The sequence below is a fragment of the Ochlerotatus camptorhynchus genome, unplaced genomic scaffold (genome assembly GCF_037179485.1).
Source record: "Ochlerotatus camptorhynchus isolate MF236.1 unplaced genomic scaffold, CSIRO-AGI_Acam_v1.1 ptg000036l, whole genome shotgun sequence".
NCBI lineage: Eukaryota > Metazoa > Arthropoda > Insecta > Diptera > Culicidae > Ochlerotatus > Ochlerotatus camptorhynchus.
Window position 1 is genome coordinate 1,762,382 of NW_027040527.1, and position 14,537 is coordinate 1,776,918.

The following is a 14,537-nucleotide window of genomic DNA, read 5'->3' on the forward strand; positions in this document are numbered from 1 at the left end:
TATTTGCAGAAGTAACATTTCAAACATAATGATTGAAAATAGTCGAACATTATTGAGTGCGTCGATTTAGGAACCGCTTCGAATTTGGTGCCTTCACGGTAATCGCTATCGAATGTACAACCGTTTTCTAAACAAGAAGTACTCAAGACGTATCCAGACCAATCTCCGGCGTAATCCTAAGCTATTCTGGACGTTTGTGAAGACAAGAAGGAAAGAGCATGGGCTACCGGTTGAGATTAATTAAAGCGATAAAAGAGCCAACACTTCTTTAGAAAAATGTAGCATCCTGGCAGAGCATTTAAAGCGACTAAATGGCATCGTTAAGCCAAGTTTCTGAAGGAATCAGAGATACTCCCAGTCATGCTTGGCATGCACAGTCGTACACACCAACTGCTCATTTGTTAATAACTTTTCACTCAGTTGTTGAAATTTAGTTTTCTTTAAAGTAATTGATAGATTAGGAATTAGGATCATAGTCTACTGTAGACATGCAAAGAGCAGGTAAATCTTATCATTTGAACAACACCAATGAATTTTTACACTTAAAATCCGAGATGTGCAGCGACCATTTATCACTTCATTTTTGTAACGCAAAATCAAATACAGTTTATTACTAGAATTAAAATCTATTTTAAAGGTATCTGTCTCATTTTTTGTACGTATCTATAACAAGGTTAGGTTAAACTCTATTCTATCGGATGCTTCAAACAGAACTATGTTTCGTCAACTCTGTGCAAAGTTATTAGCAAATGAGCTGTTCGTGAGCGAAACTGTGTATGCCAAGCATCCCGAGCAAAGCTGGAGATCAAATTGGAATCAAAATTTGCTGTTATGATGTAACTTATTTTAAATACTCCAATTGATCTCATTTTGGTTGACTTAACGGTTAACACAGCAAAAATTAGAGCAATATTTTACATTGCTGAATCAAACGGAAAACTGATCCTACTTTAAATGAAAACAATTAGATTACTGATTTTGCATTCATAATATTTAAGTGAATACGGGTCTGGTTTAAATTGGCTTCTCACGCTAAAAAAAACTTGAGTTCAAATCTCACCCGGACAAGTCACGAATGACCTAAAAAGTGTTAAACAAAACGAATTGACAATAATTGTTACTTCAACGACAGATGAACTTATATCAAACTTTCAACAAGACGTTAACAGCAGAGCTTGAAGTTAAGTTGCTTTCATTAAAAAAGTCTTGGCTACATAATGAAAGCACAATATGATATCAGACTTCTGTCGTGACCAGGCATAGAAAATCATTTGCATCCATTCACATTCATTTGCCCCTACATTTTTTTGATCAACAGAATTCCGCAAAATGATGTATGAAACTTTTGTAGGTTTTGTTATAAGCTACAACTTTTGTTAACAACTCAGATCCGTATCTCTTATGTATGACGAACCAGAGCGAACAGAAGCCACTATGGTTTTTCAGTGAATGTGTTTTACATTCACTGAAAAACAGTAACAAGTTCTGCCCGTGATGCATAAGAGATACAGATTTGAGTTATGGGCAAAAGTTGTAGCTAATAACAAAACCTGCTAAAGCTCTATACATCATTTTGCGGATTGCTGTTGATGAAAAAAGTTAGAGGCAAATGAATGTAAATGATTGCATGAACTGAATGTAAATGATTTTCCATGCCTGGTCGTGACAGTTGAAATCAAAATTAGTTTTCATTATGAGAGAAACTGCAAACTTTTTGCTTGCATTTTGCTAACCGACTTTGCTCGGGATGTTTCCAGTGACGCGTTCAGCTTTGATATTTTCACGGTCACATTGGACCTCGAAGCTGAAATTCTCGAACGCTATTGGACCTGACGGCATTCCATCGTCCATCCTCAAAAGATGCTCAGCAGAGCTTTCCTCTCCGCTTTCAAAGCTGTTCAATATTTCATTACAACTAGGTGTATTTCCTTCTCGTTGGAAATCTTTGTTCATGTTCCCGATTTTCAAGAAAGGAGACAAGCGAAATGTGGAGAATAACCGAGGAATTACTTCACTGTGTGTCTGCTCGAAAGTATTCGAGATAATCATCAACGACGCTTTATTTGCTAGCTGTAGAAACTACATTTCTCCTGAACAACATGGTTTCCACCCCAAACGTTCGGGTGTTGAGAAACAAACCTCGCTTCTTTCGTTTTCCTATGCCTATACGGAATATTGAGGCAGGAAAACAGGTGGACGTCGTATACACCGATCTCAAGGCAGCTTTCGACCGGGTTGATCATGCCATTCTACTTGCCAAACTCGAGAAGCTCGGTATCTCTCAAGGACTCACTCGTTGGTTTGAATCGTATCTTACCAATCGAGAGCTTTGTGTGAAAATCGGCTCTGATCAATCGGAATATTTTTCAAACAACCCAGGCGCTCCTCAAGGCATTAACGAAATCGGCTTGAAAATTCCAACTGGCTGCCGGTCATTCTATGCAGACGATGTCAAGGTGCACGTGGTTGTGCGATGCTTCCGAGGGGTGCGACACATCTAAATCTCGATTTTAAATGGTCGAAAAATCTCACACTAGCGAATCAATCTACGAAAAATCTTTTTTCATCTCTCGCATCTAAACCCATCTACTCGCATCGCTCTCCACCTTTTTGCAGGAAATCTTCAAAATCACAATCAATCGTGTTTCTATCTATTAAGGGCGAGTGCAGCTCACTACAGCAAAGCAATAAATTTCCTGCATCTTAGATAGAGTCATCCCCCTAGGATGCTTCACTGATTGCTTGCAACATGAGTTTTCTCTGCTCAATCCAAATATTTCGAACATTGACATCAAAGTCCTGGATTCGGTGAAAAGAACAGCAACGGTGCTAATTTCCGTCAACGGGTATGTCATCATGCTTCAAAAAAACGATCCACCACAATATCCGAACAATGGTTTCGGTCCGGAATTCACCTACTGTCACTACCCTACCTACTAAAACTAATAGAAAAGGCTAAAGTGGTCGAAACTTTTCATATTTTTTATTCAGAATACCAGAATATACCAGAATCAATACTAAACGGCTATTGATAGATATTTTTAAAGTAGCTATCTCGTATATATTCATTGACCAATCGAGACATAAAGTAGTGCTTCCGGAAGATCGTTACACGGCTTTCATCGCAACGGTCAATTTGAAGTGAAAACTTGAATATTACGAAGTTCAAAAGTTCCGTGCGAAGAGCATGGAAATCGGAAGTGGTTTCCACGAGAGGAGGGACTTTTTCCTTCTTGGCATTAAGCCGGGAAAGTTTATTAGAATTTTGCTTGGATGATGGATCATTCTCATCATCCGTGAGCATATCACATTGATTGCCTAAATTAATTTTATCATAATGGGAATCAAGAGATTGCCCTTTTCTTTATGCGTTTAGGCGATATGGCTGCCGAAAAACGTTTTCTCCAAATCGACTTCCAAGCATATTACATTACTATAAGAATCCGAAGGATCGAAGAGGCATTTTTCAAGTATATGTCCAAGCAGGATTACCTCGGGTAGGGTCCGAACAAGGATCGAAGAGGAATAAGAGTCCATAACGGTAAAAAATTTGCAGGTAATGTTTGGCACTAAGAAGTGCTATTTAGTTTTTTGTAGCTTTAGGCACAGACAATATGTATGTTAAATAAATGTATAAACACTCACAATCACATTCTTCGCAAATAAGCTTTTCGTTCGGAATATGCTCGCATTTGTCATGGTGACGCCACTGAAGCGTTAAGTAAGCCACTACATTTCGAACTTATCAGTGATGCCAGTTCTTTTTCAGGTCAATTTAGGCTTTGAACCATTTGCCGAGTTAAATTTAACTCGGGGTTGAAAGCGACATTTCGAAAGTTATTCTCTATGTTCGAAAATCCCTGTGCTGTCGATCGACCGGTTTTCGAGGAGAACTCAACCACGATTGTCAAAATTTAACTTCTTGTCTGTCAGAAATAACCACGCTCGGATAGCAGGGTTAATCGATAACTTTCCATCTGTCAAATTTTAACCAAAAGTTAAAAAAAATCCACCAAATGATTCAGAGCCTTAGTAGATGTTAGCTTTTGAGAATATTAAGGGAACCAAGGCATCCCGCTGGAGACATATACAGTAATGACCCGATTTTGTCAGCCCCCTTTTGAATATATTTTCTAATGTTCTTCCATAGAGGTAACTCTAAGATTAGTAAGTCCCGAAGAAACGTGCTCAACTTTTTGGCTCAGCTCTGGTACTCTCTTCGGTCCCAAGCTAATCGATTCACCCCTCATTTTATCTGTCAAACTTTAATAGCGAATCAAAACAAACATAGTGGTAGAACCAACCGGTGAAAACTAACGATTTTAAATTGGCTCACTACTTGACAAGCCTATTGTGCATGATAGAGGGTGGTAGTGTACATGCAAAATACGCTTGACTATTTTTATTGAAAAATTTTCTTCTAGGAGCTATGTCTGTTTGTCTGTGCTTTAGGTATCAGTAAGTTCCTTCAGTAAAAAGCTAATAGATCCGCACGCCAAGAGAGCACGATGCGGACTGGTCACAACTCTGTCATTTTCATCAGTGAAAGATAAGAAGTGTTCAAGCATGACATTTTTTTCATTACCTTGACACTGGTTTTTCTGCTTTTTGCTGGCGATTTTCCTCAAGCTAAACAATGCATTAGGTCCTAAGTAACATTGACAGATTCTGTTCGTCAACTTTCTCTTTCCATCCTCACGTTCATCTTAAGACATTTCCAGCTATTTTCAGCACACATAGGGTTAAATACCCCATTTCCGGCCTATGTAGCGGAATATTTGATAAAGAGAATCCCATCGTTGAGATATTGTCAAAAATCTAACACTGCTTCTTGACGCCAAACTCGGCCTACGGATTCAAAACTCGGCCTAACGCATTGAAACGACATTGAAACACCAATGAATTTACTTCGGCCTATCGGATGAAGATAAAAATTGATTCGGTCGGAACACTTCTTTTGTTTTTGGGAATAATGGGTGCAAGCCTTCATATCACGCATTCTCATTGACTTCGTTCCGTAGCTTATTAACTAAAGTATCGTACCAAACGCATAATTGACTTGGTAACTCTGAAATCATGGATTTATTTGAAGTTTTCTGCTCGATAGGCCCAAAATGGGCGATTAGGCCGAAGTAGTTCTCTACCCTATCGATCTTTATCTAGCATCTAGCTTCTAATACGACAAACACGAGAGGAAGTCGATGAAGAGAATCGATCAATCCGTTCGGGGTAGATTCGACGGATTGTAGTTTCGCAAATAAACGGAAGCTTTTTGAAGGGTATCATTTTGTTGTCATCATCAACGAAATATTGAAACCCGTACCTCACTTACGACCAATATTGTATTTTTCTACATCGAACTATTTCGCTCAGTAGTCTACGCACATGTATACACGATTTACAACAAAGTGATAGCAATGGTTTGTTCCACGAATAAGAAAACAGCCACGGCGTATCCTTCTACAACACCTGTGTAGTAGGTCTATTCTCTCATTGCGCACAGTTGCCTAATCCTAGAGTTAAACAATACCTACAATCTACGTCTAAATCGGCCATAAATTAGCCTTAGCTTGCAGCCTTCGACGTACGTTCTCGTTCTATTTACATCTCACGTCACGCCGGCTTGTCGTTATCTAATATGAATTTGTATGCCTCTGCGCGTTGTTAGTTGATTATGAAAGAGTGTTAAAGGAAAGTTTATGACGCTTTCCTAAGCCATTTTAGAGCCAGAAACGCGCTGCAAGTTTATCTGATAAGTTGATAAAAAATTTACCTTGTTGATTACTTTCACGCGCTTTCACTATCGTCGTGGTTCTAAACTATGTCTCATGTTTCCGTTATCTGGTTTATTGTAAACGTCTAGAATTGGAGAATAAGTCTACAGTTGACGACTGCATTTTATGCACTTATGAAATTAATTCGTTTAAGCAAAACTAACGGTACCGTTAAGGATGAGTAATGGTTAATGGAATTTACCATGAGCGTTTTAAAAGCAAAGATATTGCATCACACACCGGAGACCGAATAGATATCTCCCGTTTAAACATGTATACGACCTCGGCCTGATTCTTCCTCCTTCGTACTCGTTCCCTTAATTCCATTATATACGTCAGCTATTTTAGTGCATCCACCTAATTAAAAACAAATTTGGCAATGTTTTCGATTTTTATGTCTCCCATCGTGGATCATCCCACTCAATGATGGTGCCCGACGGTAAGAAACAGCGGCATCAATGCTCCCAGAATAAGCAGAGCCAATTCGGTGTTCTTGAGTCCACTGCCAGCGCCGTGAACAGCGACCTTGCCACTGGCGACCGACTGCTGCTCCAGTAGATTGTAATCGTAGTGAGGACCACTGCGATGGCCTCCATGGCCGGTGTTGTGAGTCAATTCCGGAAGCACGTGAACCGTCGCTACGTACAGGAACGTTCCGGCCGAGAACAACATAGCAATGCCGGTGGCATTCAACGATTCTAGGGTTTCTTTCTGTTCGCTACCGATTCCAAAGTACGTCAAAAGCGTAAGAAGTGGTGCTGACAGGGAGAAAATCAGCAGATGTTTCCGTATCCGCTGCCGTTCGATACCTTCGTGCAGTAGAAAGCTAACCAGTCCGAAAGCTGCCGGAGCTTTGTGCAACATGATGGCTAGGAAAACGATAATTTCGACATCGGAATGGCTGGTGGTGGCCGCTGCACCCAATGCCACTCCATCAGCGGCGGCATGGACGACCAAACCGATCGTGGCGGTCAAATTACGCTCGGTCGAACCTTCCTTACGGCGGGAAGATACCTGATCCACCAACATCATGAAAACGAATCCCAGCACCAGCGACAGACCGATCGTAGAGGAATGTTCATCGGCACTGTGCTTATGATCCGGTGCACCGGAGGTTGCCAGGGTTTTTGCTTCCAGATTGCTTTCATCGTATAGAGATCGGATTCCCTCCGGAATGATTACCGTGAGGGCTGTCCCTACCAGCAAGCCGGCTCCAAAGATTGAAACATTTTTCAGTTTTTCCTAAAAATGAATAACATTCGAGTGACCTCAAACATCCTGCAGCTATGGTACAACTCACCTCGGACATGGTCACAATCAGCGGAATGTTTCCAGCAAGGTAGGACCCAACCAACATAACAATCACCAGCAAGATCAACATCATCGTCTCGTCCATTTTGAGTGCTGCTTTTGCTTTCGCTTTTCAACTCAAAACTGCTAAATTTGCAGAAGTTTGTTCACCTTAAATCGAAGGAGTTCGTTCCCTTCAAGTTTCCTATCCTCTAATTCGGTGGTCCATTCGTTTCAACGGAGCCCGGTTGCAACTCTGATGGCAAGCACAGCAGAAGAAGATTCTCCTCTGTCGACTATCCACTTGGCACGGCGAAAACAGATTGAATCCAGCTGAAATCAGCTTTTATTGCGACCGCGACGTGTCCAATGTTTTTATACAACACTAGCTTCACCAATGGTGCTGGTTGGTACTCTTTCACTTCACTCTATCCGTCCGCTATGCTACCGCCCCGCCGCTCAAGTTCAAGTAGTACCTGCTAGTAGCGGTTCATTCGACGGCTCGCGCTCGAGTTGATTCGGATTTTGGATAGCCGCAGCCGCAGATTTGCCACCTTCCAGCTGGTGAATGAGCCGAAGATGTGACAGATGTCAGTGTGTGGGTTGAGATGTTCCATTCATTAGTTATCGCCACTGGGAAATCGTGAGAATTTAGTGCAACACTTTTGTCTATTTTCTTACATTCACATTGATGAATAATTCAGGGAAAATAGTTACGGGTACTTTTATAGAACGATTTAGATGTAACTAACAAGACTTAGTAGTCAAACGCAATAAACCAAAATCCGTTTGCTGGTTTTGTTTACATCTTACGGGTAGTATTTTCCTTTCATCCGCCGAATCATGAATGAAATGAACTCTGGTAGTAAAATGAGTGAACCACAATGCACAGTGGGGGGCGACCCAATGCAAAAAAAAATGGTCGTAAATGATTTTTTTTTTGTTTACAATCGTTTTATGTAAATTAGCCGGCACGGTGGTGTAGTGGTAAGCGTGACTGCTTTATGGGTCTGGGTTCAATCCCAGACGAGGTCGGTGGGATTTTTCTGAGGCATAAAAATCTCTGGTCATGTCTTCCTTCGGAAGGGAAGTAAAGCCATAGAGGTAACTCTAAGACCAGCAGGTCTTGAAGAAACGTTCTCAACACGGAGAACAAATTCGTTAAGTTAAAATAACAATCCTAATAGTTACTTTCACATGGAAATATATTGTTGTTTGAAAGAAACCTATAGTTATTCCAATATTAATTTGACCGTCAACTCAATCATATCTACCTAATAGATTCAACTGTTCATCTTATACTCAATTCAACTATAACTTTGATCAATTATAACAACCGTCAAATGTAATTTATTTATATAATTTGGTTTCAAGTGATCATCATAAATCCACATACTTTTAACTAGTGATGCGTAGAGCAAGCGATAAGATAGCTGGCTCTCACGCAGATGAACACGGTTCAAATCTAAGTTGCATGTTCTTGTTCACTTTTTTATGAGTTTGCAGTTGTGTTTTTGAGATCGATAAAGAAGCAAAACAAACTTCCTTAATATGTCGATAATGAAGAGCAGTTCGTTTAATAAACATTGTAAAATTTTGCTTTTCTAACAAAAGTTTTCTTGAATCAACTAAAGCATAGTTGTATTTTGAAGTTTGACGTTTGTTCATCTACTGAACAATATAGTTGAGCCAACCGAGGAGCCAACTATGGACTATAGTTGTTGCTCTCTATATATAGTCAAATCAACTATAGTTTCGGGTTATCTCTAAAACAATTGAACAATTTAGGTATTTTGACCGGAAAAATAATTGCATCTGCTATAATTTGTTCTCCGTGAAGTGACACCATTCATTTTACAAAATGAATTCAGGCAAAATAAGAACCGAACAAGATTTGAGAAATTTGGTGCGTAGATCAATTTTGAGAACGTCAGTGATGTTCCAAGAACTTTAGGAAAATTCGAGACATTCAGAGATCTTTCTTTAACTTCAGGGAAGTTTCGAGAACTACAGGAATGTTCAGAACTTTGATAAAGTTTATATATCCTTAAGGGTAAATTCTGAGAACATTAATTCAGATCCAAGATTTTCAAGAAAATTTCGTGAACTTAGATGAAGATAACTTGACGACAGTTTCATTCACATCAAAAAAATTTCAGGAGCTTCACAAGAACTGCAAGAAACTTCAAAATACTACACGTAAGTTCACAGATCTTTAGAAAAGTTCAGAGAGCGTCGAGCAAATTCTGAAAACTCTTCCCAACAAGCATGGTGCCTTTTTTCCTCTGTTCAGGACATAAATCCACTGCGACCAGTTATTTGATCTATTGTGGTTTTAACAAATTGCGAAACCACCGGAAGCGAAGACAACAAATCAAGAAGACTGGCAACTTTTTGATGTCTTCGATGGAAGGCACGATGCCACTGTTGATTTAATGAAATAATGAAACCCCTTCGTCAAGCAGGTGGAAAAGAAATTCATGTCATTTTTTCCACTCGACCCAATAAGTTGTACTCGTCGCTGGTGCTGGTCAAGGGTTCGGAGAAGAAAGAGCTAATGGAAAAGTAAGCCACCCACCGGCTGATGGAGCTTCTGCGCGAGAATATTGCTAGTCAAATTCCCTTCCAACTTGACTTTAAGTGATCTTTATTTCTTGTGTTTGTGTGATTTACATGTATGAATTTTTCAAGTGAAACTGATGCGTCTTTTTAACTTTAATACATTTGAGATTTTAATTATTATTTACAGTTCCTAGTCCTATCAGGCCTATTTTAAAGTATGACCACCTTGGTGGGATTGGTTTGATTTGCATTGGAAAAAGGAGACTACTCATAACTACTATTTACAACTACAACTACTATGTACACCTAATCTACTATATACAAATTGCTTGTCAAAGCATGTTCTGATAAATTACATTTTTGTGCAAATTTAGTCTTAATTTCGTTAATTTTGGAATCTATTTTGGCAATGCCTGCCTCTTCGTGTAAATTTGTTATTCTAAAGGGTGTCCACGATGAAATTGCCACACACAAAATTGATTCGCAAAATTCGAGTTTTAATCCGATTGCCATCAAATTTTCAGGGATTGAGAAATAACTATTAAACTTCATTTTACCATTTTACTCGTAGGGTAAATTATGGCTTCGGCACCCATTGACTGTTTTCGGCAACCGAAATTGAAACGTTAATTTCACTGTATTTTCCCATCAAAACTCTTCGCTGAATGTATTAAGCCGATTCCTTACCTTTTCAGCTTCAATCTGATTACATTTTTACGACTGTGCAATCCTGTTATGCCATATATTTCTTTAAATGAAATATACACACTACAAAATACGGCTGATTTCGAGTTGCCGATAATAGAACAGCTGGTTAACATGCAGTTCAAATGGAAAGGGTGCCGAAGAAAAAGAGACTGCCGACAATAGTCACACTCACCTGAGAAGTTTGGAGCGTTGTAAAAACATGTTCAACCCGTTTTGATCAATTCTGTCGATTGGAATTGGTAGAACAGCAAGCAGCAGATAAATGTCAACAAACAAACCTGTCATGTATGAGTGTGACGCTGAGAAATCGCTAATAGAAGTTCGGACGCTGCTTAGATTGACGAGAATACGTAAATTCCCCTATTTTATTTACAGTCCATACGCAAATGCCCGCACCTTGGCCTTAACCCCGGCCATAAGATTCTGCACAACCTGTGAATCAACCGTTTTTTGCATGTAAACCCATACTTTCTTCAGTTCCTCGACTGTCTTCACTACCTTAGGTCGTTTAAGAAGGTGCTGCTTCATAATCGCCCAGTACTTCTCGATGGGGCGGAGCTCCGGAGTGTTGGGAGGGTTGAACATTTTCGGCACGAAATTGACCTTATTGTCCGCATACCACTTCAGCACGTCCTTGGAGTAGTGGCATGAGGCCAAATCCGGCCAGAAGATTGTTGGGACGTTGTGGGCCTTCAGGAGAGGAAGCAGCCGCTTCTGGAGGCACTCTTTTATGTACACCTGTCCGTTCATCGTGTCCTGGGTCACGAAAGGTGCACTCCGCTTCCCGCACGTGCAGATGGCTTGCCAAACCAGGAATTTCTTCGCAAATTTGGACATCTTCTGAGTGCGGACATGCTCCGGAACGCTGAACTTATCCTTTGCCGTGAAAAACAGGTTGCCGGGGATCTGTTTGAAGTCGGCCTTCACATATGTTTCGTCGTCCATGATGCAGCATTCAACTTTCGTCAGCATGTTGAGGTACAACTTCCTGGCACGGGTTTTGGCGGACTTGTTCTGCTTCTCGTCGCGATTAGGGGCCTTTTGTACCTTGAACGTTCGAAGTCCAGCCTTAGTTTTGGCCTTCTGGACAAAACTTCGGCTTAGGTGCAGCTTCTTAGCCACATCCCTAACGGAGGCGTTCGGATTTCGGTTGAAGGCCCCAACTACGCGGTTGTGATTTTTGGTGTTGTACGGAATACTTTTTCCTTCACTTCTGGGCTTCCGATCGGTGATCAACCGTTCCTCAAACCGCTTAATCACTCGCGACACCGTGGAATTCGCGATTCCCAACGTTTTAGCGATGGAACGATGCGAGAGATCCTTGTTCTCGTGATGAATGCGCAAGATTTTATCACGCACGAGCTGTTCTTTCGACTTCATTTCCGCGAGTTTTGATCACAGGACTTTAAAACTCGCAGGATGTAAATAATGCACTATGAACTAAATCCACCCAAATTTTCATTAAATTCTACCCAACGGTTAAAAAGTTAGAGCAATTTCATAGTGTGGCAGTTTCATCGTGGACACCCTTTAGTGTCGAAAGGACGATCAAGAACCATCCTCAGCACTCTATTCTGAGCGACCTGAATTTTGTTCCTGTGAGTCTGTGCACATGATTCCCACACCGGAGCTGCGTAGAGGATCGCAGGTGCTATGATTTGTTACAAATTCCCTTCCAAATACAGCTGGGAATAGTTATTAACCGAAACCTAGTGATCCATCGGCACCACCGCAAAACCACAGACAAACAGACATAACACTCACAAGTTGTTCATCGAACAAGCATTTAACGGTCAATTTAAAAGTATCTCAGTTGGTAGTACTGCCACCTGTGACGCGCATAGTCAATTCCCTTGCGTTTGACGTTTACACACTACCGCCATCTGTTCAGCGTACTACCATAGAGGTAACTCTAAGACTACTGGGTCCCGAAGAAAATCATTATTATTTTTGGCTCACTCAGTACCAGAACAACGGTCCCAAGCAGTCCCAAGCTATTTCACTCACCCCTGCATGTTCTGCATGAATCCACACACCCCTGATGTTATCTGTCAAACTTTCATAGCGAATCAAAACAAACATAGTGTAGTAATAGAATTTCAACTAGAATAGGGTACGTTAATCGTTTGCTTGGGACCAATAGGCTACTAAAGTGGTGAGCCAATTTAAAATCGTTAGTTTCGTATTGATTGTTGGTACTACCCACCACAGTGTACTCAACAGATGGCGGTAATGTTTTAGCGACGATGTTTTACAATGCGAAATATTCAATGTGTTATGTCTGTTTGTCTGTGGCAAAACCTTATTGTACATACAGTGGGTGCAAAAAGTATTCGTCTAGCTGCATGCTTTTAACAAAATGGCTTTTAAAATCATGTTAGGGCCTGTTCATAAACTACGTAGACAGTTTTTTTGGGATTCTTCACCCCCCCCTCCCCCCTGCGTAGACAATTGTCCATACAAAAAAATTAAAATTTGTATGGGCCGTGGATAATTGTCAACCCCCCCCCCTAAAACTGTCTACGTAGTTTATGGACAGCCCCTTAGGGGCAAAACAAATAAAACTGGTGATCAAATCTGATAGAAAATTATTTCAAACATCTGTTTTATTTAAAATCAACAGAAACACATCGCTTTTCGATAACACATGAAATATATAATTATATTTAACTGGCAGTCTAGCGCATAAAGTATTCGTCTACATACTTTTTACTCAATACTGTCTTGAGAATAAAAGCAAAAAGTGAATATTAATACTTGGTTGGGTTTCCCTTTGAATCTATAACTGCTTGCTACCTTCGCGGCATGGATCTGACCAAATTGGTTGTGACGGAGGAAGGAATTTTATCCCATTCTTCTTTCAATGCTTGTTTCAATTCATTTTTATTTGAAACTAGCTGAGTGTGCCCGGTCTTGCTCGGGATTCAATATTAGCTTGAGTTTATGCGCCGATTTAAAAAAAGCATGCTATATTGTACGTAGCCCCCCTCCCCCTATTATCTAAGGGGCTACCCCCTATGATTATCTCCTTATACCCCCACACTCACCCCCACATGCCTAATTTGGTTCCATTTGCTTGATTAGTTCTCGAGTTATGCAGAAATTTCTGTTTCATTTGTATGGGAGCCCCCCCTTACAGAAGGGGGAGGGGTCTCGAACCATCTTAAGAACCTTCCACGGCCCCAAAAACCCCTGTATATAAATTTTCACGCCAATCGGTTCAGTAGTTTCCGAGTCTATAAGGGTCAGACAGACAGACAGACAGAAATTCAATTTTATATATATATGCCTTTTCCTGATTTCATCATCCAGTATCTTCCAAAGATGTTCAATTGGGTTGATGTCTGGGCTCTGTGGGGCGTTTTAAGTTGTGTTGGAGTATTATATAGCAGCCACAGCTTAGTATTATGAGCTGTGTGCTTTGGATCATTGTCCTGTTGAAAGGTGTAGGTTCTTTGTAAGCCCAATTGTTCAGCACTGGCATTCAAATATTCTTTCAAAATGCTGATATACATCTTATGATCCATAATACCTTCAATAAAATGTAATTTTCCCACACCATAACAGAACCATGTTTCACAGTTGGAACAAGACTCTGCGGCTGCATCTCAGCATTTTTTCCATCATACCGTGCGTTGGCCATCTGAACCAAATATGTTATATTTGCTTTCATCCGAAAATATGACACGATTCCAAAAAACTTCATCCTTCAAACGGTGTTCCTGGGCAAAATCAAGTCGTTTCTTACGGTTTGCTTCATTCACCCAAAATTTCTTGCGAGCTTTTTTGCAAGGTTTTTTTTTTGTACCCACTTTTTTGCAGGTATTTCTAACTGTACTGGTACATACCTTGATTCCTCTTCGTTCTAACTCACTAGCAAGCTTGGGTGCACTGGTTTTAGGATTTTTCTTGATTTCCCTTACAATAAATCGCTCGTCCTTGTCGGTCAACGCCAGAGGACGACCGCTCCGTGGTTTATTTTGGAAGGTTTTTGTTGTGCAGAAGCGATCAATAATCGATTTAACCGTCGAACGGGGTCTACCTATAGGCCTGGATATCACGTACGCTGACTTGCACTCGTTATGAAGACGCAGAATAAGCAACAATCAATACGAAACTAACGATTTTAAATTGGCTCACTACTTGACTAGCCTATTGTTCCCAAGCAAACGATTAACGTACCCCATTCTAGTCGAAATTCTA

General features: G+C 40.4%; 1 protein-coding gene across 1 annotated transcript; it reads right to left on the minus strand.

Annotated features, from left to right (window-relative positions):
- Positions 1–5,324: 5,324 nt before the first annotated feature.
- Positions 5,325–7,761, minus strand: Zip102B (Zinc/iron regulated transporter-related protein 102B). The gene is made up of 2 exons (XM_065232491.1): positions 7,075–7,761; positions 5,325–7,016 (listed from the first exon to the last, which is right to left on the minus strand). Exons 1-2 carry the CDS (start codon positions 7,168–7,170, stop codon positions 6,195–6,197), a joined length of 918 nt encoding a protein of 305 aa, XP_065088563.1. The 5' UTR covers positions 7,171–7,761; the 3' UTR covers positions 5,325–6,194.
- Between the last annotated feature and the right edge of the window lie 6,776 nt (positions 7,762–14,537).